This window comes from Ovis aries, chromosome 8 (genome assembly GCF_016772045.2).
Source record: "Ovis aries strain OAR_USU_Benz2616 breed Rambouillet chromosome 8, ARS-UI_Ramb_v3.0, whole genome shotgun sequence".
Classification (NCBI taxonomy): domain Eukaryota; kingdom Metazoa; phylum Chordata; class Mammalia; order Artiodactyla; family Bovidae; genus Ovis; species Ovis aries.
Window position 1 is genome coordinate 79,495,886 of NC_056061.1, and position 25,035 is coordinate 79,520,920.

A 25,035-nucleotide genomic window follows, 5' to 3' on the forward strand; every position below is an offset into this window, starting at 1 on the left:
CTAAGACTCAGAAGGTCTTCTCATGATGGGTAGACATATTTGTTTTGACTTATAAAAAAAAAGTGATGTGAAAAGAGCGATCCTTTCTTTAGAGGGTTTTCAACCACTCTGGGGAGTTACAGCCTGAAAGCAAATTCATCAGTGAAGATACTTAGTAGCCGAAAAAGGATATTCAAGCATAGAGGGTGGGGGGATGGGTGTGCAGGAGGGGACTGTGTGTTTGAAGCTGGTGAACGATTTGAGGTGATGTAGCTGTTCTGAGACGGGTCCTTGGTAAACTTTCCATCCTGTAAATCAGGTGGGCCAGGTTATACCGAGGCAACAAAAAGCCCTCAGTTCTCCGAGGTTGAGCACAAATGAGCCTATGTCTTTCTCAAGCTGCGACTCTGGTCTGCATTGATCCCCTCTGGGCCCCCAGGTCCATGGAGCAGTTTCCCTCCAGGACACCCCAAGCCTCCGGGACAGAGGGAGCAGAAAGCTATTGATGGTTTCTGAAGCGCCCACTCAGAAGCCACGCCTTTCACATCTGTTCGCGTTTATTGGTCAAAGCGGGTCACAGGACCACTTTCAAGGGAGGGGCGTTGGGAGCAGAGAATGGTCTTGCCAGGGACCCTAGGGGTGAACCCTGATCACGGCTGCAGAGTTCCTTAAAGAGAAACTCTTTAAGGACACAGAGACCCCGGCTTTCTGACCCTCTTCATTTTAGACTCTCACTGCCCCATGAGGGTCCCGCAGTCCCAGGGAATTTCTGCAGAGGACCAGTGGCCATTACTATGAAAAGAAAGACAGGGGCATGTGAAGAATGACACGGTGAGTTGGGTGCTTTTTCCCATAAAGTGAGGAATGGTGATAAGAGTTTTCTTTTAGCTCCCAAGGAATTTAGTGATGTCTCTTGAGTTCCTCTTCACTCTGCTGCAATACTATAGTGTCATCAAGTTATGCTACCTGTCATTTATGATTATCTGATGCAGATAGAAATGGAAATTAGACTTCTTTATGTACATGACTAACATAGCACCTTAGTGTCACACACACCGCACAGTGATCAGGAAATCCAGCCGAGACTATTCAGGGGCCTGCCTTTCTCCTGTATTCCTTCCTTCCTTCCTGTTAACCTGAAAATGAGTCACTAGCTATTAGGATTCTAGATGGAAAGCTTTACACATTTGTCACAGACCAGGGAAATTCATATCTGTGTATATGAGTCAGTTATAAATGCTAAAATATGTGATCTTTTCTCCATTTTTCAAGGAGGAAAATTTGTCTTTTGCAATGGTTGAACATTTAAAAGTTAGCATTATGACTTAAGTCTACCTCTTATGAGAACCAATGTCAGGAGGGGTGACAAGTTATACTTCGTTTTGACACTTCATGCTTTTCTCTGGCAGGCTTTCTGCTGGGTTTGAAACACCCCATCACAACTCTTGCTGGCTATCAGAAGCAATCCCAGTGTCCTGGGGCTATGAGTCAGAGTCCTATTCATAGCTGAAATAATGTCAATATGAGATAAATGAGAAATATTCCTTCATCTCCTAGGAACGTATGAAGAGCAACACAGTGACAGTTGTGGGGGGGGGGGGGTGGGCAGGGAACAACCCTTAAACTATTTTGAAAGTTTCCTGTCCAAGTGACTCACCATAGCTGGCTTATTTGCTCTGCTCTTGCATAAGCATCAGGGTATAAATAAATCTGACTATGGGATATCGTATAAACACAGTGGAAGATAATATTTTCATTAGTAATAGCTATGTTTGGGGCTCAGTTGTTTGTAGCCCTTGGGTATTTAGAAGCGCTTGTCTAATTGATGATTTTCCTAAAAAAGATAGCAGGTAATTGCTACTTGATTTCCAGATGAAATTTCAGGAAAGAAAACCCCTCCAAACAGGGGAATATTCACTGTAAGGTCTTTAGTCAATGGTCCTTGACCCCATTTTCCCTCCTTTTTATTTTAATGGAGAAGGAAATCTAATTGAAAATTCACTAGCCTCTGAGTTAGAGTGTGTTAAGAGTCTCTGCAGAATTACCTTAACCTAAGCTGTAAATTTGAAATGTCAGAGTCTTTTAAGTCATAAATCAAGCTTCCTTTCTTTATTTTTAAAAAGATTTGTTTGTTTATTTTTGGCTACATCGGGTCTTAGTTGCTGCACTCAGGATCTTGGTTACATGCAGGACCTTTCATGGTGGGCTCCTCTTCAGCTGAGGCACGTGGAATCTCTAGCTGTGGCTCGTGGGCTTAGTTGCCTCTTGACATGTGGGCTTCCCAGGTGGTGCTAGTGGTAAGAACCCACCTGCCAATGCAGGACACATAAGAAAAGCAGATTTGATCCCTGGGTCAGGAAGATCCCCTGGAGGAGGGCATGGCAATCCACTCCAGTATTCTTGCCTGGGGAATCCCATAGACAGAGGAGCCTGGTAGACTATGGTCCATAGAGTCACAAAGAGTTGGACATGACTGAGGTAACTTAGCATGCACGTATGGGATCTTAGTTCCCCGGCCAGGGATTGAACCTGCATCCCTTGCACTGGAAGGGAGATTCTTAACCATTGGACCACCAGGGAAGCCCTCCTGAGCTCACTCTCATTTTTTGATGCCAAGTGTAAGTTAGATTTAGGATGTGTGCATGTTAAGTTGCTTCAGTTGTGACCAACTCTTTGCCACCCTGTGGACTGTAGCCCACCGGGCTCCTCTAAGGGATTCTCCAGGTGAGAATATTGGAGTGGGTTGCCATTTCCTCCTACAAGGGATCTTCCCAACCCAGGAATCAAGCCTGTGTTTCTTATGTTTCCTGGCAGGCGGGTTCTTTACCACTAGTGCCACCTGGATTTAGCCCTAGATTTAGGATGCTCAGGGATGGTTGGTTTACACTTTTTAAGCATTGACTCCCCTCCCTATACACTGGTTTGGGCAGTACTGTCTCTATGATTCTTTCTGGTTTGCAGACTTGCTGCATTTAAAAAAAGACTTGCTTTGCAGCATTTCTATTAGCAAGCCACACTATCACATGCACGCTGTGCTGGGGAAGAGGTGCTTTGGCTATACGTAACTTCTGATGGGTGGTCATCTTCGTTGCTCACAGGAGCCGAGGTCCAAGGAGGGCAGTGACTACTTTGACAGCCGTTCGGATGGGCTGAACGTGGACACGCAGGGGCCCCCCCAGGGGTCTGTGTCCCTGTGGTCAGGGGGCTCCACTCAGATCCTGTCCCATAGAAGCGAATCTGCTCATGCGATCGGCAGCGACCCCCTCCAGCAGAACATTTACGAGAATTTCATGCGAGAGCTGGAAATGAGCAGGACCAACACGGAGAACCTTGAGACGTCCACGGAAACGGCTGAGTCCAGCAGCGAGTCGCTCAGCTCTTTGGAGCAATTGGACCTGCTCTTTGAGAAGGAGCAAGGGGTGGTGCGCAAAGCTGGGTGGCTCTTCTTCAAACCCCTCGTCACTCTGCAGAAGGAAAGGAAGCTGGAACTGGTGGCCCGGAGGAAATGGAAGCAGTATTGGGTGACACTTAAAGGTACGTGGTCTTCACCACCCAGGGGGTCCCAGGAGTTCTTTCCTCTGCTCTCCTCTTTCCTAGGAAATGTCAGCAAGTCCAGGCTGGACTGGAGTTCATGTGCAGGCATCTGATCTAGAACCTTCCAGCCTGCTTTCCTAAAATATCTTCTCAAACCTGTATAATATGTTCATTTAACAGTCGTATGCATCCTTCATTCTATTGAGTGATAATTGAAGGTAACAACTATTGCTTATTATTTTATAGGGGTTTCTGTACTACTCTTTTAATACTTGTCCTGCATTTGGGGGATGGGAGGGGAGCCCCGGATAAGTAACCAGGTGTAGTTGAGTTATTTGGAATGTTGAGCATGGATTGTGCACATGTTCAGAACCCCAGAGAGGCAGTCCTCCCCAGCTTGTACAGTGAAGAATTTCATCCGCGTCATTTGGTTTGTGTCACTCCACATTGATGAGCTAAGAGGAAATAGGAGAAAGCCTTTGTTCTGTGAGGATGATAAAAGTTTTTCACAAGCCTTACCATTTAAAAATTATAATTGCCTCTCACATTGTGGATGGATAGATTATTTGAAGTGATCTGAGGCTCTGAGTCAGGATCGTGTTGATTTATACAGATGTGAACACCGAGCAACCCCATAGCCCCAGGCATTTCTGCACAGCTGTCCTGAGACTCTTTGTCGGAGGAACCTGGTGTGGTTCCTCATTAGCAGCTGGCACCCTTCCTTGTCACAGGAGAAGGCAGAAATGGGGGGCATGCTGCACAGAGTGCAGGTGAAAGGCCCAGAGCTATCTGTAGTGCTCCCCATATTTAGAAATTGTGAGCTTTGGGGAGCTGGCATCAATTCATTACCCAGCACCCTCTGGGAAAGGGACACGGAGATGCCATCTCATCACTAGGTAACAACTTCCCCCAGCAAACTGGAGGTTTTATGCAAGCCGAGACTCGGCATCCCTCACAGGTGCAGCCCTCTTTTCCAGTTCTCGATTGGATCCTCGTGATACCTTGTGGCTGAGGAAGGCAAAGGGCAACCCCCTGGGGGAGGCGGGGTCTTCTGCGGAAGGACGGAAGAGATTTGGAAAGCTGGAATAATGGATTGGATCCAGCGAGATAACATTTTTAAGGGATAAGTTGATGCTTTTCAGGTTTAATGATCAAAGAACTACCCAAGTGCGCGAGAGGGTGATGTGGCTCTAGAGCGTGTCAGACACTTTTCTTCAACGTGAAGTTTGTTTATTAAAATGGATGCTTTTAAACGCTGAAAGCAAGACACTTTCCCTGCCTGCCTTGTGGCTTTGAAACCCCCCAGCGCAGACCCATGATGGTGGTGGTTTGGGGGGGGGGCAGTGTGCGTCTGTGTGTCCATATCCTGCTTCGAGACGCACAGCCATTGGTGACACCAAGGGGCTGTAGAGCTGTGCTATATGGAAGATGGCAACGATTTAGCAACATTTAACCTGGAGGACTGAGAACTGGGGTGACAGTGAGTATAGCAGTCTACGGGAAGAGACACTGAGTTTATTCTGGTTTATCAGAGGTTGGGACAAGACTGAGAGGTAGAACACAAGCTGATGGTGAATTAGTGTAAAGAATACACGAAGGGAAAAACCAGAAACCTAGTGCTTTCCAGAGTTTGTGCTCCCGGAGATGTTCGTAGTGCCAGGTGGTTGGAGGCCCCTGGGGGAGGTGTGGGTAGGTGTCACTTAAGGTTGAAAGAGGACATCTCTAGAACACTGTCTCCCATCCTGGCAGCTGCCCAGGGAGCCTCTGGCTGCTGGCTTCCGGGGCACGGATGGTCCTGACTTGTCTCTGACCATTGTAAGAGCCACGGGCCTGCCTGGACCCTTGCTTGTTAAGCATTTGAAGCCCCGTGGATAAAGGATGCTCTCTAGGTGACAGTGTTATAAAGCATACATCGCTTTGTTTCCTTTGCAGCCCAGGCTTGGCATGAGGATTCCCCCCCCCCCCCCCCTCCCCAGCATAACCTATCCCATGTGGTTTTCTATGCCTCTGGGAATTCAGTATGTTGAGTTCAGCTTTCTTGGCTTAGAATCCAAGCTGTAATATTTGAGCTTAACTGTTTGGTTTAATTGTAGTTAAAAGCATATATATATATATATATATATATATATACACACACACACACACACACACACACGCACACTCACACACATACATTTAAGCAGAGTTTTAAAATTATCTTTGAAGTATCTATGTAAATAAAGTTGAAGCAGTGCTTTTAAGAGAGCAGCTATCAGCCAACCGTCTGGTTGCCCACCTACATTGAATGTATAGGTATGCTAAGGGCACACATGTTTTTTAGGGTTTAGAGGATGTAATAAAACTTTAACAAGGGTGATTCTGCTTTCCAGCTGTCTTTTCCAATGAGTGGATTTACGTGTGGTTTGCAGGGGACTTCCAGGGCAGAATGTTGGCAGGGGGGATAAACTGTCCCTCAGAACACACAATAGGTGGGGTGCTAGGGCTGGCAGCATCTTGGTATCTGCCCGAAATGACTTTTTCTTCCTCTAGATAGAATGATTCAAGCCCCGGCCACTGGGAGCTCAGTGTTAAGGGAACTATTGGAAAGAATTTGGACTGGGGTGGAGCTGGCACCGCTACCCTGGTCCTCAGGTGCCCGGGTCATGGGATGTTTTATGTGCAGCGATAGCATCAATCAGACGTTTCCTGATGGAAAGATGGGAGGGTTATTTGTAAGTACATCAGTGGCTGGAACAAGGCACTGGCTCAGGCCTGCCAGGCCATAAAGGTCACGCCCCTTCCCCTTGTTCTAAGAGGCTCTCTGCATTTGGATGTGTGTTGATTGTGGGAGGAGAGATTGCTCAGTGCCCTGCTCAGAGTACTCAAGAGATCAGAGAGTACCAGGGAGGGAGAAAGCACTGCCTCAGGGATGCTGTTCCTGGGGGCAGAGCTGGGGTCGTGCCCTTTTTTTCCTCCTGATTTCTATGCTGTGCTGGGTTCCATTGTAACCTTGTGTGACCATGTTTCCCTTTTATCCCTTCTCGTTCCTTTCCTACATGGATCCTCAGGACCTGTGACAGGGGCCGTACTGTGCTCTTCTCTTTCACAGGATGCACGCTGCTGTTTTACGAGACCTACGGGAAGAATTCCATGGATCAGAGCAGTGCCCCCCGCTGTGCCCTGTTTGCAGAAGACAGCATAGTGCAGTCTGTCCCGGAACATCCCAAGAAGGAAAATGTTTTCTGCCTCAGCAACTCCTTCGGGGATGTCTACCTGTTCCAGGTACTGCTGAGCTTTCTAAATGGAGGGTGGAGGCGAGATCTTACGTCTTGTTAGGACGAGAAGGATCCGAACTAAGAGGCATGACTTAGCAATAGAATCAAGTAAAAGCCGTTAAACTTTGGATTAAAGTTTAAGCACCAGAACTGGCCTCTGCTGACTGCCAGGCACCGTGGGGCTGTCACCATTCAGTTGTTCACCCAGCAAGCATTTCTTGGGTGCCTGTGTGCCTGCACGTATGCTAAGTCGATTTAGTCGTGTCTGCCTCTTTGAGACCCCATGGGCTGTATCCCACCAGGCTCCTCTGTCCATGGGGTTCTCCAGACAAGAATACTGGAGTGGGTTGCCGTGCCCTCCTCCAGGGGATCTTCCTGACCTAGGGATCAAACCCGTGTCTCTCACGTCTCCTTCATTGGCAGGCAGGTTCTTTACCACTAGTGCCATCTGGGAAGCCCCGTATTTCCAGTATTCCACTCAAATTCTCAGTATTTACAGACAACTATTTTAATATTATTGTGTCCTCCTGGAAATGTTCTTTTATTATAATTTTTCATAATTGAGTCCATACCATGGATGTAATTTCATATCCAGGTTTCAAAATGTATAGCATTTTGCTCCTAATATTTCCTCATCTTATTAAAATTATGAAGGTAGCCTGCTCTTTTAGAGAGCAACGAGATGTACACTGCGTGAATATACCCTGTTTTTTCTTTTTTTGTATCTCTGTTACTCTCTTGCTGCATGAACAGCTTGATTCTGGTTTGTCTTCCCGTCATATGTGGGGCCATGTGACACCCTTGATGCTCTCTCAGGCCCTCTGGAGTCACAGAAGCCTGCAGATCTGTGTTGAGTGTGTTTTTTAAACTTAAAGAGTTTTTATGAAGTGGAGGTATTTGGGGGTTTTACATATCCAAGCCCAGGCTGCCACGTGGGAGAACACTTTTGTGGAGAAACAGTTCCAAATCTCTTCCCCCTCCCTACCCCTCGCCCTGTCTATGTTTAGGCCACCAGCCAGACAGACCTGGAGAACTGGGTCACCGCCATCCACTCGGCCTGCGCATCCCTCTTTGCAAAGAAACACGGCAAAGAGGACACAGTCCGGCTGCTGAAGAACCAGACCAGAAACCTCCTCCAGAAGATCGACATGGACAGCAAGATGAAGAAGATGGCGGAGTTACAGCTGTCCGTGGTGAGCGACCCAAAGAACAGGAAGGCCATAGAGAACCAGGTACAGATTCTCTATGAGTGTCTCCTCCCGTTACTCACCTCCCTTGCAGCAAACTCGGATGGGGGAGCTGGTTCTTACACCTATGGCGGAAATAGTTTCTGTGGTCTCTTGGTTCAAGTACTTAAATGGGTGCACTTTTGTCACATGGGAAAGAAGATCTGCTTTGGTGGCTGTATACGGATAGTGGAACATTTTATGACCAAATCTTGTTTCCTCGTATTGAGGAGCTCCTGTTTGCTTAGCTGATTCTGTGAATATTGTCATTTTTGGAACAAAATTTGTATATTAAAACTACTGGATTCTAATATGTATTAGGTATGATTCTAATACAGAGAATGGCTTCAAAAACAGTTTGGTTGTTGTTCAGTTGCTATGTCGTGTCTGATTCTTTGTGACCTCACGACCTCCAACACATAAGCTTTCTTGTCCATCACTATCTCCCGGACTTTGCCCAAACTCATGTCCATTGAATGTGTTGGTGATGCTATCCAACCATCTCATCCTCTGTCACCCCCTTTTCCTCCTGCCCTCAATTTTTCCCAGCATCAGGGTCTTTTCCAGTGAGTCGGCTCTTTGTATCAGGTGGCCAAAGTCAGTATCAGTCCTTCTGATGAATATTCAGGGTTGATTTCCTTTAGGATCGACTGGTTTGATGTCCTTGCTCTCCAAGGGACTCTCAATGGTCTTCTCCAATATCACAGTGTGAAAGCACTGGTTCTTTGGTGCTCAGCCTTCAGTGGTTTTGTATAACATAGCTATTCCTGTATCTGTGGGTTTGGGGGAAAAATACTATTTTTTGGCTTGTTTTTCCTAACAGATGAGGTGCTAAAGAAAATGCTTTCTTTGGCCTGTTTCCACATTCATCTAGTAATTAAGCAGCTACTTTCTATGCTGCTTGCATTTTACAGGGTGGGAAGCAGCTTAGTGTCAGTCTTCTTTTCCTCAGACAACCTGAACACTTAAGTGTCAGTGAAATTTCTAGCACCCATCTCTTCAGTCAGGTTCCCTGGGAAACAGACTGAGATAGAGATTTGCATGTGAGGAGTTTTATTAGGAATGCTCTCAGGAGTAAGGGAGTGAAGTGAAGTCGCTCAGTCGTGTCCGACTCTTTGCGACCCCGGGAACTGTGGCCTACCATCCTCCTCTGTCCATGGGATTCTCCAGGCAAGAATACTGGAGTGGGTTGCCATTTCCTTCTCCAGTGGATCTTCCCGACCCAGGGATCAAACACTGGGTCTCCCGCATTGCAGGCAGACGCTTTACCCTCTGAGCAATCAGGGAATTAAGGAGAGACTCTGGTTCTGAATTGTGCGGAGCTGGTTCCACAGGGGGCTTAGCAGCTGGGATGGCAATTCAGAGTTGCTTGCTTCTAGTGGGGCATGCCATGTCAACTGATCAAGGTAGCTGCCTTCAGTGGGGGCGGATTCCCAAAGAGAGACCTATTTGTGAGCCATGGGCAGCTGAGGGGAAGAATGCCTTTGTCTTCAAAGGGGAATCAGGTGGTGCCCAGCAGTATCCAGTATAGTCCCCTTCAAAACCAGTGTCCGATGACTTGGGAACTTGAAGAGGGATAGGCTGAAGATGGATTGGCGTGTGCCTGAATCTTTTGTCCTTTTCACTTTGTAAATTATTATAGAGAGACTAGGTTCTTTAAAAAAAATTCCATGGCAACACAACAATTTAGATTCCCCATAGAAATAATTTTGTCTGCAGCATTTGACTTAAATCACAAATAGTCTTCTATTTGTGTCTGAATATTTAACCTTGCTTAGAATTTTTTTTACTGTCTGCATATACATGAAGAACTTAGAATGTGTGGTAAGAAATTCCTGGCTGTAAATAAGAAACGGATGAAAGGCTTGCATTCAAACGATATATTTGTGACACACTAAGAATTTGGAATCTATCAATTGGCAATAGTAAAATAACCAAGTAATTCCTATCTCCTGCCCCCTCATCAGGTGTTTCTAAATGATGGTGCCGTTGAATGGATTTCCTGGTGATACCTGGATCTGTCTTTGCTTCTCTTTTTCTGACATCTTGTGTTGTCTTTCTCCCTACCCAATTCTTCCCTCTCACTATTTGTCCATCTTTAGGTATTGACATACCTAATAGATGCCTATAGCTTCAACAAATAAAAATAATTTTAAAATACAGATCCCGTTTCTAAGAAATGTATCATTTAGTTAGTAAGCAGGCCTCATAAGCATGAAACTAATGAATATTCTAGAATGATGTAAATTAGGGCATAGTCATCACATGCTGCGAGGGATCAGGGGTTGAGCTTGTGCTGTGATTTTGAGGAGGTGGAGGAAACTTCCTGGAAGAATAGGGCCTTAAAAAATTGGCAAGAGATGTGTAAGTATGAAAGCTAAACCCTATTGGGAAGAGAGTGTGGCACACGGTAGGACAGTTTGGTGGTATAGTTGACCCTTGAGTAACACAAGGGTTATGGGCTCTGACCCTCTGGCAGTCGAAAATCCACATATAACTTATAGTTGGCCCTCTGTTTTCAACTAACCACAGTCATATAGTACTGTAGTATTTATTTAAAATCTGTGTATAAGTGGAGTTCAAATCCTTATTGTTCAAGGGTCACATGTAGGAGTAACAGAGTAGTGGCTTGGGTCTCCTGAGCACACGGGAGCCGAGATGTGGGCTGGAAAGGGATGAAGAGATGGAGGTTTGGTGGGGCAGGGACTGGTGTAGCTTTTTCAGGTCTGTGAGATAACACCTGGGATGTAAGCCTCTAGACCTAAGGGAGGAACATGGGTTTTTACATTGTGATGAAAGCATGATGAATGCATCCTCTTTGGAAGATTAATCTGGCAGTGGCTTGGATAGGAGTCAGAATGACCCTGCTCTACATGTGCAGCTACGAAGGTCTGGACCAGAGTAGCAAGACAGAAGTGTAACAATTTATATGGAAGATGTTCCTCCAAATGCATCATTTTCGATAGTTTCCTATGCATCTGAATTGAAATGTTCCTCAAACAGAAGATTTATTTATAGTGTGGCATGTGGGATCTTAGTTCCCCAGTCATGGATTGAACCTGTGCCCCTTGCAGAGGAAAGTCTTAACCCTTGGATGGTCAAGGAAGTTCCAAAATATGCTCTTTATTTAACGAGTGACAGCTAGCTAACTACAAACTAGAACATATTGATAGTTTTGCCCAGGAACTGAAAAGGAAGTTGAAGCTGCCAAGGAGAACGGTGGGAGTGGAAGGTTTTGGGGGTTTTGAAAAGGCTGCATCTGCGGGGGACAGACACATCTCTGCCCTTGGCCGCCTCCTCCCCAGAGCCTGGCCCGGCGCATGTCTGGGAAGAGTCTGGCCCTGGGGCAGGCCCTGACCTCCCAGCTTTCTGTCTGGGGCAGGCAGGGATGTGATGCTGTGTCCCAATTCACATGACAAAAGCCTGAGGAGGAGGAGAAAGGTTTTCTTCACACCATGTCTCCCTCGTGGTCCTGAATTTCCAGGATCCAAAAGCCACGATAGACTGTCTGTCATCAGAGATGCAGCTCGTGGGCTCAAGTGCCCCAGTTAGACTCTCATACTGATTGTAGTGGCAGAAGGTATGGTTTTAACTGGCTTGCTAACATTTAAAGCCATACTTTAATCTCCTGGACATCCAACTTAGAGTTTTCAGGTCCTTATGTGTTGTCAAATGTTTAGGTCCAGGGAGAGGAAAGGGAAATTGGGCAACATTGAGCTGGTCCTGGCATGTTTTTTTTTTTTTTGGCCTCTTGTTTTCTTTCTCTGTTTGTGGCCACAAGAAGTCCAAGCAAACATTTTTTTTTAAATTTAAATTTTCATTAACTTTTAAATTTTTCATTAATTAAAACTAAATCTTCATTAATTTTTTTCATTGTTGGTAAATGCTTCATTTATGATGTCAAAATTGGTGCTGTTTTTTTCTTGGGAGAGGGGAATTACTTTTATATGCCCCCCTACACAGATCCAAGTGTCTCTGGTGGTTGGATGGCCCGGAGAGGAACTCTTTTAAAGAATTATGGTAATTATAACTTGTGACCCATGTGCATTCTCTGGCAGAATCATTGCATGAGTATTTAAAGCACTGTGCTAATACTACTGATTTTTCATTTTGGTTTTCCCTTCTCCCACCCCCCTCCCCCTTGCTCTCACCCCTTCCCCCACACCCTTCCCTTGATCCCTTCCCCTGCACACAGTCACCTTCTCATATTATGCTACTGAATTTCTGGTAAGAAACAATTGGGTTGATCTTTAGGCATTCCACCTGAAAATATTCTCCTTAGCAGACCCACAGTTTTTAAGGTTGTAATTTATTCATGTTTTCCCAGAGGGCTTTGCAGCAGGTAACGTGAGCTACATTTGCTGTGCCCACTGTTCTTAACTCACTTGCTAGATGGTTGTAAAAAAAACTATTTTTCTCTATACTTGCAGGCACAGAGTATGAAGCATTAATCGGGGGGAAGCAGGCACGTGCTTAGGATTACTTTTATGAGATGGTTTTGGACTAGAGAATGTTCTATGACATATAAAGGCAAAAGTATTTACAAATCCAGTCAATAAGAACACGATCTCCTAAATATCCCAGAAGTATATAGTTTTCTCTAAAATGCCTTTTAAGAACTTCTTTAAAAGAGCAGTGGTTTATCCAGTTACCATTGAAAACTCTCAACCTCACTCTATTTTATTTTACATACAAGGAAATAATTTATTTACACAGCACTTTTCCCCGGAGATCCAAAGAACCCCAGATCTAGTCAACTTGTCACCTAATGAGAGCTGGACTGAGAATGTACATCACATCATGCGAGATAAAGTCTCTGAACAGGTTTTCTTTGAAGAGCTTTGGTTGGAGGAGCTCCTTGTCAGTTCCCTTTTCAGATAAAGTCACTATTGCAGTAATAACAGCCGAGTTTCAAGCCGTCATGTGGGGACATGCTTGGCTTAGAAGAGACCATCATGTGCTCTTGTCCACAGGCCTTTTGGTGACTCTTTGGGGCGGGATGACGCCACTTGCATTTGGGCACGTCCAACTGGGAGCAGACTGTCCACAAGGCAGTTCCTTTTGAAGTTCTGAGGGAGGAGGAGCTGTAAATTAGGTCCAGTTAGTACTTGATTTTCCTTTCCATTTATTATTTTAAACAAGTGAATAAAACCTCCCCACCCTTAGGCGATCTTGGCCTCCTCCCGGATGGCTCCCTCTCCCGATCCTGACTCTATCTGGGCCTTTCTCACCTCCTGGGGTCAGTTAGGAGCAGGGAGGTGATAACCCTGGAAGGAGCAAACTGTCAGCTGGTGGGTTTGGGACTGCACTGGGTTTTGTGAACCATGGGCTTTGTTTTCAATATTTCCTTAGTTTTTTTATTTAAAAATATTGATTTATTTATGGCTGGGCTGGGTCTTCATTGCTGTGCAGTCTTTGCTCTGGTTGCAGAGCAGGGCCCCCTCTCTAGTTGTGGTGCGAGGCCTTCTCATCGTGGTGCCTTCTCTTGTTGTAGAGCACGTGGGCTCAGTAGTCGTTGCTCACGGGCTCTAGAGCACAGGCTCAGTAGTTGTGGCACACGGGCTTAGTTGCTCTGCAACGTGTGGTATCTTCCTGGACCAGGGATCGAACCTATGTCTCCTGCATCAGCAGGGAGACTTTTCACCACTAAGCCACTAGGCAAGCCCTTGCATAAAGTTTTAAAATCAAAAAAGAGGATGGATTGAGCTCAGACCACTGGAAACGGCAGTGAAGGGAACAAAAGGAACAAAACCTTGAGGAAAATATGATCTAGGGGGTGTAGCATGGAAGCAATACGGGGAACAAAGCATTGGAGTGTGTTTGTGAAGGGGGTCTGAGGGAGACAAGGCCAGATTACCAGGGGCTAGGCAGCACAAGGCATCCTGCAGCAGGCTGGAGGGGTGGCACGTAGAGGAAGCTCTGCGGATGGAAAGTTAACATCCAGTTAGTTCAGACTCTGGGCCAGGTGAGCGTGCAAACTGGGATTTTGAAGAAGACGCTGTCTTTGCCCTCAGGGTGCTCCTAGTTAAGCAGGGTGATAGACAGCTAAGCACATAATTTTGACATAATAGAATGAATTCAGAGCAGATGATATTCCAGAGTGTTGTGAAAGACACATATGGAGTTCAGCCTCCTATGTAGTCAGGGAGGACTTCCTGGAGGAGCGATGCCTGAATTGCTTCTCAAAGAATGAGGAATTAATCAGGAGAGGAATAGCAAAGGGAATTCCAGGCCAGGGGTTGGCGTGAGCCAAGGCAGAGTGCTCTGAAATGATGCGGTCATCCTGGCAGTTTGAATTTTCAGCACATGCTGGGTAGGTGGTGAGAGGTGAGGTGTAGCAGAACTGTCTTCTCTCTTCTCTCTAAGGCTGCAGAGGCTGCTGGTTTTGCCCTTCCTCAGGTGCTTGGGCCACACAAGGCCAGAGTGGTTTGCATCTAACAGGAGAATCTGACCATCAGATTCCTGGGATTAAAAATTGTGCAGTAGTTCCCTGTTGCTTACAAGATAAAGTCCCTGATGACATCTCTCCTCCTTGACCTTTAGCTGCAACATCGAACTTCCTGTGGGTTCTACTTCTTTCTTTGGATTTTCCCTCAGGCAGAGAGGACCCACGTGGACCACATGGCTACTTGCAGACTGCCCCGTCCCCTCCCCTATCATTGGACTCATCCCTGCTTGACAGTGATGAAGGGTTTAGCTCCTCCAAGGAGCTGCCCTTGACCGCCCTCCCCACCCCTCCATCAGGGACCCTACTATGCTCCGATAATTTTCAGGGTCGCTCTTTGTCTCACACACTGTTCTGTAATTATCCCTTTGAGCATAAGGTCGCTCCTAGAATAAAATAAGAGCTCCTAAGGGATGAGTAACTGCCCGTCCCCCACCATCTGTTTCCCTGGTACTTGGTTCCAGATAGATCGTGGACACCCCTGTGTCTCCTTTCCTCTTCCCTGGGCTGGTCCCCACCCCAGCCCCTCACCAGCTCCTGGCTCCTTTGCTTCGGGCTTCGCTCTTTGATTCACCAGTGAGCATCTCCTTTCATGTCTCACTCTTCATCCTCATGGTTTCCAAGGCTACCGCTCAGGACTCCTCAGGCCGGGATCCTGTGTGAGTCTACAGTCACTCCACATGGTCAGGGTGTCTGTATCACCCATCTGATGGTGAGTGTGTACAGGGTGTCTGTATCACCCATCTGATGGTGAGTGTGTAGACGCTGGGACAGATGAAGGAAATGGTTCAGTGTCATCACATGGTGTCAAGTGTCCGAGCTTGAACACAGATCTGTGCTTCTAATGGGATCCAGCCTCGCAAAAAGATTTGTGAATCCGATTGCGCTTTGCTGGCTAAGGAGCCAGCTGATGCACAGTTTTGTGGCAAGTAGAAATTAATCTTTAATTTGCTTATTTTCTTAACTTGAATGTTTCAGCTGGATATGATGGGAAATATATTTATTATGAATGCATTTGGCAAGTGAGTTTGATGGCATGTGAATATCTGAAAGGGAAAAATAAAACATAACCAATGTTCTAAACCAGTAGCTGGTTGCTCTACCTACCAGTTAACTCCAGTGTTTTCTGTGTTACTAGCTGGGTTCTTCTGTGGAGGTCGGTTTTAGTGCTTGGAAAATATTGTATGGGAGTTTTTCAACTCACTGCCAAAAAAGGAAAAATGAATTATCTTTTAGGACCAACTTAGAAAGGGACAAATGACCGAATACTGTGATCAGATGGCTAAACGGTAGAAAATATTTTTCTAGGAGTGTCGGGTGTGGCAGGAATGTACTTGTCATCTTTTTAATGCATCACTTATTCATCTGTTATTTTTAGCATTAGCCTTCATCTCCTTTCCCTCCCACTTTCTAGAGTGGACCATAGCCTTTCTGAGCTCATTAAATAAACATAGATACATTAGCCATAAAGAGGAAATTTTTGCATTGTGTTTGTGTCAGTGCTTAATAATGGGAGTTTTCCTCAATCTTTTATTAATAATTTTTTAAAAATGAAAGGTAAAACTTCCTTTGCATTCATATTAATTTTGGGTTTTGTGCTAAGAAATGAAAGCTCAAGCTACATAGCAGTTGAGTTTTAATTTTCATGTCCAGATGAAATTTAAAAACGTCTAGGCACAATAGAATGTAGAAAGAAGGGGGAAACTGTCTTGGTTTAAGGGAACTGATTTGGGGCATTTTCAGTTTTGATCGTATTAGGAAAAAAATCTCTAGAAATTCCCTGATAAATGTAAGATTGGTATTAGTGTTTTCATAATGATGAAACTTTCTGAGGTAGCATGTATGATAGATACAAAACTGTCTTCTGTTTCTTTCATTTAAAAAGAATGTATCTTTATCTCATCCTTTGAGGGATAAAGGGATAAAGAACATGTTTTCCTTTTAGTTAATGTTACTTTAAATTTGGACCAAACTTGAATATCAAGGCTGGTAGGAAATTGAGAGGCAAGATGTTTGCCCAAATGAGAGAGCAGATAGTCTTACAGCTTCTGTGTAGAACACCTGAGGATTTGTGGGGAGAAACATAGTTGATGATTAGATGAAAATTTAAATGAAAGTTGCACAGTAATTACTAGACAGTGCACACCACCAGCCTTATGAGCAGGAAGACCTGGGCTCAGGGGCTGTGTTCTAAGTGCTCTATGGAAGCCTGTTCCCACGTGCTGTTCCCATTAGGATCAGCTTTAGGCCTTGGCCAGCCTGGAAGGGCAGCTTATTGTGTGACCCTGGTCAAGTCACCTCCTTCCTGAGCCTCAGTGTCCTCTGCTGAGGAATGCCTGTGTCCACTGGCATTCCCGGTATTACAAGATCTGTATTAGCTCATGGGTCTGGTGTTTGCACTTCTCTCTTCTCTCCAATTAACCCAAGCACTTGAATCCATGTCCTCACCAGACTTTTACCTGCATATTCTCCCATGTCCTTCTCTACAACTGCGGTGAGCCTATGGAAAGAAAAATCACTGTTACTTCTCCAGGCTCAGATCCTCATTTAACCTCTCTGATTCTGTCCATAAAGAACCATGACCTTTAAAACAAGATAAATATTGTCCTTACTCATGCACTAGATGTGTGACTAATGATGGCTTACTCTGCCACAGAGCACTTCGGGAATGAAGGTCGTGTTAGTCAGGGTTTTCCAGAGAAACAGGACCAATACGATGTGCAAAAAATACATTCATAAAGAGAGTCATTATAAGGAATTGGCTCCTGTGAGTACAGAGATGGGCAGGTCCCAAGATCTGCAGTGAGTCAGCCAGCTGCAGACCTAGGAGAGTGGACAGGGTGGTTCGCATCTGAAGCCGGGCAGGCCTGAGACCCAGGATGAGCCAGTGTTTCAGTTCTAGTCATCAAAAGCCAGGAAAGGAGCTGGCACCCCAGTTTGGAGGCCCATCACAGAAGAGGGATTCTGCCTTGCTTGGGGAGGGTCAGACCTTTTGTTCTAGCCAGGCCTTCAACTGATTGGACGAGGCCCACCCACATGAGGGAGGGCAGTCTGCTTTACTCAGTCTATCCACTTAAGTGTTAAACTCATCCCTGAACTCTCTCAGAGAAAAACTAAGATTAGTGCTTGACCACACATCTGGGCACCTTGTGGCCCAGTCAAGTTGATGCATAGAATTAACCATTACTACCAAGTTTAGGTTAAAAATGCTCTCTATAACATGCAGTGTTGATTGAGATACTAGTTCTCTTGAAACATAGTCACATATATTAACGAAATTCTTGATATTTGTAGGATCTGCTTCGGGCTCTTGGAGTCTCCCAGCCCCTTCTTTCTTTCAACAAACCTAAGCATCAGAATCCATATTCCTCCTGTGAACTTACCTGCATTTTGTCCCAGGGTTTTGAGCAGAGAAGTCTGAGTGTGCTAAAGATTACAAAATGTTTCTGACAGAATTTGGAGATTCCCTGTGTATTGTTTAGGACAGAGCTGTCTTTTCTTGCCAGTGATGCTTTGATGTGTGGTTATTTAAATACATTCAGTGATGCTTTTTAAAAAAAGCTTTGTAAACTGCAGAAGTCAGTGATAATATGAGATTGTCATCTTCCCTGATCTATAGTGTTTGACCTGGACCTGGGTTTTATTTTATTTGCTATTTTGTCTTTTTGTTCCTCTGTGGATGCTATGGGCTTCTGTATTGTCTGGTACCCAATAACTCACTGGTTTATTTTCCTTTCATATCTCCACTCTCTCTAGAACCCCTAAGAAGTATCTCATCAGCTGTTTCACATGGAGTTATAAATGAGAGATAGGCTTGAATACATTACCCAACCTAGTATCTGCATGTTATTAAAAGACAAAAGAATGTGTCTACAATTGCAGATTTTCAGGTATTAGCTTGTATAGATATTTGTGAGAACTGGGGGTGTAGTTTTTGCTGGGTATTATAGTTTTCAGTCGGTGTAGTTTGTGGTTACATAATAGCCATCCATTACTGCTGGAATCGAGAATTCTCTAATATGGTAAGACTACAGAGAGATTTGCTGTTCAATTTGATCTGCCATGTTAGTCTGAAACAGTGGTCCTCACTCAGGCTGGGTACCAGAATTGCTAGAGATGCTTTTAAATTAAATGTCTGCTTTTCTGGGCCTCATACCTAATGAGTAGGCTCATCAAGTAAAAACCTGGGCATTTTTGGTTTTAAAAGCCATTAGGTCATACTGGTATTGATTCAAGGCTGATGTCAGTGGGCTATTACATCACTAGCAAGGTCATACAGTGTTGTCAGTGAAGTTAGATTAGAGATTGAGATTTTCCAGTGCACTCTGGGAGATTCTGTTGTTTTGCTGACAAACAAGGATAAATCAACAAATTACTTGTTTAGATCTTGTAGCCATAATATTTTTTTCCTGTATAAAGCTGTGCAGTGATCTTCCTAAGAAATGGATACAGAGAACTTCAGTTCAGTCGCTCAGTTGTGTCCAACTCTTTGCGACCCCGTGAATTGCAGCACACCAGGCCTCCCTGTCCATCACCAACTCCCGGAGTTCACTCAAACTCATGTCCATCGAGTCCGTGATGCCATCCACCCATCTCATCCTCTGTCGTCCCCTTTTCCTCCTGCCCCCAACCCCTCCCAGTGTCAGAGTCTTTTCCAATGAGTCAACTCTTCGCATGAGGTGGCCAAAGTATTGGAGTTTCAGCTTTAGCATCATTCCATCCAAAGAACACCCAGGACTGATCTCGTTTAGAATGGACTGGTTGGATATCCTTGCAGTCCAGGGGACTCTCCAATACCACAGTTCAAAAGCATCAATTCTCCGGTGCTCAGCTTTCTTCACAGTCCAACTCTCACATCCATACATGACCACTGGAAAAACCATAGCCTTGACTAGATGGACCTTTGTTGGCAAAGTAACGTCTCTGCTTCTGAATATGCTGTCTAGGTTGGTTGTAACTTTCCTTGCAAGGAGTAAGCGTCTTTTAGACGGACCCTAAAGAGCACCCAGAATTTGTTCTGCCTTTTCTCTGGAGATGGAGGCAAACAGTGTTCCTTTTCAGAGATCCTTCAAAATACCATTTATTCAGGGTCAGGGATTGACCTGGAAAGTATACTGTGAAAGGTTAGGATCTGTTTGGGTGCAGAGCTTGGCAAAACTGGAAATGCAGTTGCTGCAAATGAAATGACACAGCTCTCATAGGAAATCGTTGTTAAGGCTTCACTACAGACCTTCCCTTGAATTTCGAGATTCCTCTGAACACTCTTTGAAGCCCAACTTCTTATTCTGTTCTGAATCTCTGTGTTGGCAACTTCCTAGAGCCTTTCTTTGCCTATTCATTTATGTTTAAGTGAAGGTAATGCTTACATATAACATACTTTGACATCCTTGGAACAAGGGAGAGTGGCCCCCCAGAGTTTGCATTTCTTTATCAATTTATGAATTCAGTTTTGAAGAATACTTGAAAGTTTTATATTGTAAATAATTATATGTGTCTTTAAACATTTTTTAAAATTTATTTTTGGCTGTGCTGAGTTGTCACTGATGCACGGGTTTGTTTGTTTGCTTTTCCCTCTCTAGTTGTGGAGAGCAAGGGCAACTCTCTAGTTGGGATACATGAGCTTCTCATTGTGGTGACTTCTCTTGTTGCACAGCACAGATTGCAAGGTGTGCGGGCTTTAGTAGTCATTCCCAGGCTCAACAGTTGTGGCACATGGGTTTTTGCTGCTCCGAGGCATGTGGGATCTTTCTGGATCAGGGATTGAACCTGTGTCTCCTGAACTGGCAGGCAAATTCTTTACCACTGAGCCGCCAGGGAAGCCCTGTGTGTTAGTCACTCAGTCATGTCTGACTCTTTGCAACCCCATGGACTGTAGCCCACCAGGCTCCTCTGTCCATGGAGATTTTCCAGGCAAGAATACTGGAGTGGGTTCCCATTCCCTCCTCCAGGAGATCTTCATGACCCAGGGGTTGAACCCAAGTCTCCCGCATTGCAGGCAGTCTCTTTACCAACTGAGCCACCGGGGAAGACCTTGGCCCAGTTATATGCCACTATATATCTCTATATACTGCAACTTCTTTATCCATTCCTCTGTTGATGGACATTTAAGTTGCTTCTATGTCTTGGCTATTGTGAACAGTGCTGCACTGAATATTAGGGTGCATGTATCTTTTGGAACTGTGCTTCCCTTGGGAAGAAAATACAAAAAAGAGATGATGTATGCGTATATGTGGGTGATTCACTTTGCTGTACAGCAGAATCTAACGCAACATGAAGCAACTGCGGAGTGAAGTGTTAATCACTCACTTGTGTCTGACTCTGCGACCCTACGGACTGTAGCTCGCCAGGCTCCTCTGTCCATGGGATTCTCCAGACAAGAATACTGGAGTGGGTTGCCACTTCCTCCTCCAGGGAAGCCCTATAAGTGTCTTAATAAAGACGTATAAATGGTGATTCTTCCCCAGTATACTTAAAGTAGGAGTAAAAGCTCTGTTTGTCCTTATGCCTGAAGTTCATCTGCTCTTTCTTGTTTCACGAGTCATTCTGAGAATGTACAGAAATGTGCAATCACTGCCTCCATTGATCCCGCATCTCTTTGTGTGCAATTCAGTTAATCTGGTTTAAGATCAGAGACTGAATGTAACCATAGCAAAGTAAAGTAACTGACTTAGAGTTGGGCATCCTGCCTTAAGCCAGCATGGTTTTCAGCGCTGGAGTTCTCCAAAGGTCATGCCATGGCACCATATTGGGACCACTGGTTTGGTTTTGTCTTTGGCTATCCTGATGTAGAACAGTGCTGCCTGACCCCATTGGTTTTGGCGGGAGGGCTTGAGATGGGGCAAGCAGGGAAGGCTCATTTGAGCCATGCAACACCATCTAAATGATTTTTTCCTTAAAGTTTGTGAAAGGAGTCACATTTTCAATTAGACCTATGAAAACGCCTCATTTTTATTTAAATTAATCCTATTCTTGCTTAAACAGATCCAGCAATGGGAGCAGAACCTGGAGAAGTTTCACATGGATCTGTTCAGGATGCGCTGCTATCTGGCCAGCCTGCAGGGCGGGGAGTTGCCGAACCCCAAGAGCCTCCTTGCTGCTGCCAGCCGCCCCTCCAAGCTGGCCCTGGGCCGGCTGGGCATCTTGTCAGTTTCCTCTTTCCACGCTCTGGTAAGTTTCCAAGGAAAGGCGGTTCAGCAGCATGCAGGGAGCACTGCGGAAGCTCACCTTTCTCCAGCTGGTTGACACTCGGCTCTGCTGCGACTTAACCCAGTAACTGACCAGGGCCATCCAGGGACCCGGTGCTGGGGGAGGGAGGGTTGGCATCCTGCTGTTGAGTGTCAGCTTCTCTGCTGCCGTTCTTGGAATCCAGCTTCCCAGGTGGTGCAATGGGAAGAATCTGCCTGTAAAACAGGAGACACAGGAAATGTGGGTTCAATCCCTGGGTTGGGAAGATCCCCTGGAGAAGGAAATGGCAACCCACTCCAGTATTCTTGCCTGGGAAATCCCGTGGACAGACGACCCAGGGCTAAAGTCCATGGGGTAACAAAGAGTCAGACACGACTGAGCATGCAAGCAAGTACCCAGCTACCAAGTATTCCCATCTGCATCTGCCCTTCTGTCTGTTCCACCTTGTACAGTCAGGAAGGTGGAATTCCTGAGGAGTAGGGACAGTGGTGTGAAGAATCGAAGGGCTGATTGAAGGTACTTAGATCTGTTCTGCCGAGAGTTCCACTGGGTTTTCTGAGATTGTTTCTGCGTGGGTGGCTTCCGTGGATAGCATTGGCTCAGTCTGGGGTCTGAAGGTGGTTCTGCGAACCCTACTGCCCACCCTGGAGAGATGTGACTGTGGGAGCTAGACTTACGTTATCTAGATAAGAGATCTCTGGTGAACGTGCCTCTGTTATGTCAGACTTGGAGTAACTCTGGGGACTGGTCAGAACACCTGGCTGCTCAGATGGTAGAAAAGCTGCCTGGAGCGAGGGAGACCTGGGTTGGATCTCTGGGTCAGGAAGATCCCCTGAAGGAGGAAATGGCAACCCACTCCAGTATTCCTGCCTAGACAATTCCATGGCCAGAGGAACCTGGCGGGCTACAGTCCATGGGGTAGCCCATGGACTACCCATGGTGGGCTACCCATGGTAGCCCATGGTAGCTGCAAAGAGCAGCTGAGCAACTAACATTTATAGCAAGCAGGGCTTATTCCTGTTAGGACATAACGCACTTTATGATGTTTCTAAACTGTGTTTTAAATCAGGTATGTTCTAGAGATGACTCTGCCCTTCGGAAAAGAACTCTCTCACTGACTCAGCGGGGGAGACACAAGAAGGGGTTGTTTTCTTCATTAAAAGGCCTGGACACACTTGCTAGAAAAGGGAAGGAGAAAAGACCGTCTATAACTCAGGTGAGTTGCTCGGCATGGGAGGGACAGTAGACCAAGCGGGAAATCCATGATATGCTGTGAATCATAAATGTTCACCAGCCTTCAGAATGAGATCAAAGTTGCTTCAAAGGGATGCAGTCTCAGCATTAACTTTTTTTCCCCGAAAGAAAACACTCAAGTTGCTCACTCTCTTTTTGGCACTCCCAAAGAGGTATTCACACCTTACATCTGCAGCACATGGGAACGCAAAGGTAAGACTCATCAGAAAAGCATCTGCAATCGTCATTGCCTTTCGGAGTAATTGTCATAGATTTTCTGTTATAACCAACATGTAAAGTTAATAATAGAATAACAGCAGCTGAATTCTGTTGATAGTGCCAGACCCTTTGCTAATTTCATCTGTATGACACGAAGTAGGCATTGTGTCATCACTTATTACAGATGAGAAGCCAGAGACAGGGAGAGGTGAAGTCACTTCCTTTCCTTGTTCCTGAGGCAGCTGAGAGTCAAGGCTGAGGCTTGGTCTACCTGGATCCTACAACACTGGACCATTGTTGCTACCTGTTATCCTAGAAAGAGGATGAGTGGCTATTTAAACATGCCAAGTAAAAATAGCCTGAGCACGTATTGTTGAAAGGTGGCCCATGGATAGTGAATTGTTTTTGGAACGTTTTGATTACTCATGTCTGAAATATTTCCTAATGCTGCTAATACAGTATGTGATGATGATTTTTTATGTTGCTGAGTGGTATGTTTTAGGATTATTATTTTTTGTAAGACTATTGGAAAGATAAATGATCACAAAATGAGCTGGTCATTTAAGTGAATGGGGAAAATGGGATGAAGTCCAAGGAAGTTCTTGTTTTTATTTCTGACAGATAGCTGTTATTCTGAATATGCTGGCAGAGAAGGTCACATTTTGTGAACTTTATTTTCTAATTTTATATGGATATACACATTTAACTTACGAAACAGGTGAATAGCAGGGAGAGAATCAGCTTCTGTGACCTATCTATAACCCTAAAGCAGTAAAGGCGGAAGTAGTAGGAAGTGGATTGGTTGATTGAAAGATAGCAAAAATACATGCAACCCTTTACTTGGCCACTGTTTTTGTATGCTCACAATCAGCAATGATATCATGTTGAAAATTTGTGATTCTATTTGTACTTCAATTGTGAAATTAATCATTTGTTGGTTATAAATGAAAACATTTCTTCATTATAGATTATGGTTAACTATACACCATTGGCTAATGCTGGGCTCATCTTTTTGAATTCAACTTCTATGAAGTTTAAATAATGTCTTTGAGGCAAATTCTCATTTTAATCAAGATAGCAAATTCTATATAATTAAATGACAACAATAAATATCTTGGTAATTTGCTTATAAAATGTTGACATTTAGCTAATATGATATAAGCTTAATATGGTCTTTACCCCATCATATATGGTAAATGTCCTTAATGTAAAATTTTATGAGAAGCAAAAGCCTTTGTGTGAACATTTTTGTTTTAAAAAGATATGAAGCTAATTGTAGTGTTGGTATTTATATAACTCCAGGATGTCTGGCTCTAGGTGAGTGATCATACCATCGTGGTTATTTGGGTCAGTAAGACTTTTTGTACAGGTTTTCTGTGTAATTCTTGCCATCTCTGCTTAATATCTGTTTCTATTAGGTCCATACCATTTCTGACCTTTATTGTGCCCATCTTTGCGTGAAATGTTCCCTTGGAATCTATAATTTTCTTGAAGAAATATCTAGTCTTTCCCATTCTGTTGTTTTTCTCTATTTCTTTGCATTGTTCACTTAACCTATTAAAACAATTTATTGTAATTGGAGGATAATTACTATATTGTGATGGTTTTTGCCATACGTTGATATGAATCAGCCATGGGTGCAAATGTGTCCCCTGCCTTGAATCTGCTCCCACCTGCCTCTGCACCTCATCCCTCTGGGTTGTCCCAGAGCACAGGCTTTGAGTGCCCTGCTTCATGCACTGAGCTTGCACTGGTCATCTGTTTTATATATGGTAATGTACATGTTTCAGTGTTAGTCTCTCAAATCTTTCTTATCTCTCCTTGCTGTTCTTTGGAACTCTGCATTCAGATGCGTATATCTTTCCTTTTCTCCTTTGCTTTTCACTTCTCTTCTTTTCAAAGCTATTTGTAAGGCCTCCTCAGAAAATCATTCTATGATTTTGCATTTCTTCTTCTTGGG

The 25,035-nt window shown here is 44.7% G+C and overlaps 1 protein-coding gene across 4 annotated transcripts in view; it reads left to right on the plus strand.

Moving 5' to 3' along the window:
* Window positions 1–25,035, plus strand: part of TIAM2 (TIAM Rac1 associated GEF 2) — a 240,326-nt gene that overhangs the window by 123,490 nt on the left and 91,801 nt on the right. For all 4 annotated transcript variants that reach the window (XM_060419854.1, XM_015097499.3, XM_042253662.2 and 1 more), the window contains 5 exons: window positions 3,078–3,513; window positions 6,602–6,774; window positions 7,775–7,999; window positions 21,420–21,605; window positions 22,693–22,839. In XM_060419854.1, the coding sequence (XP_060275837.1) occupies window positions 3,078–3,513; window positions 6,602–6,774; window positions 7,775–7,999; window positions 21,420–21,605; window positions 22,693–22,839 (1,167 nt within the window). The remainder of the gene's footprint in view (window positions 1–3,077; window positions 3,514–6,601; window positions 6,775–7,774; window positions 8,000–21,419; window positions 21,606–22,692; window positions 22,840–25,035) is intronic.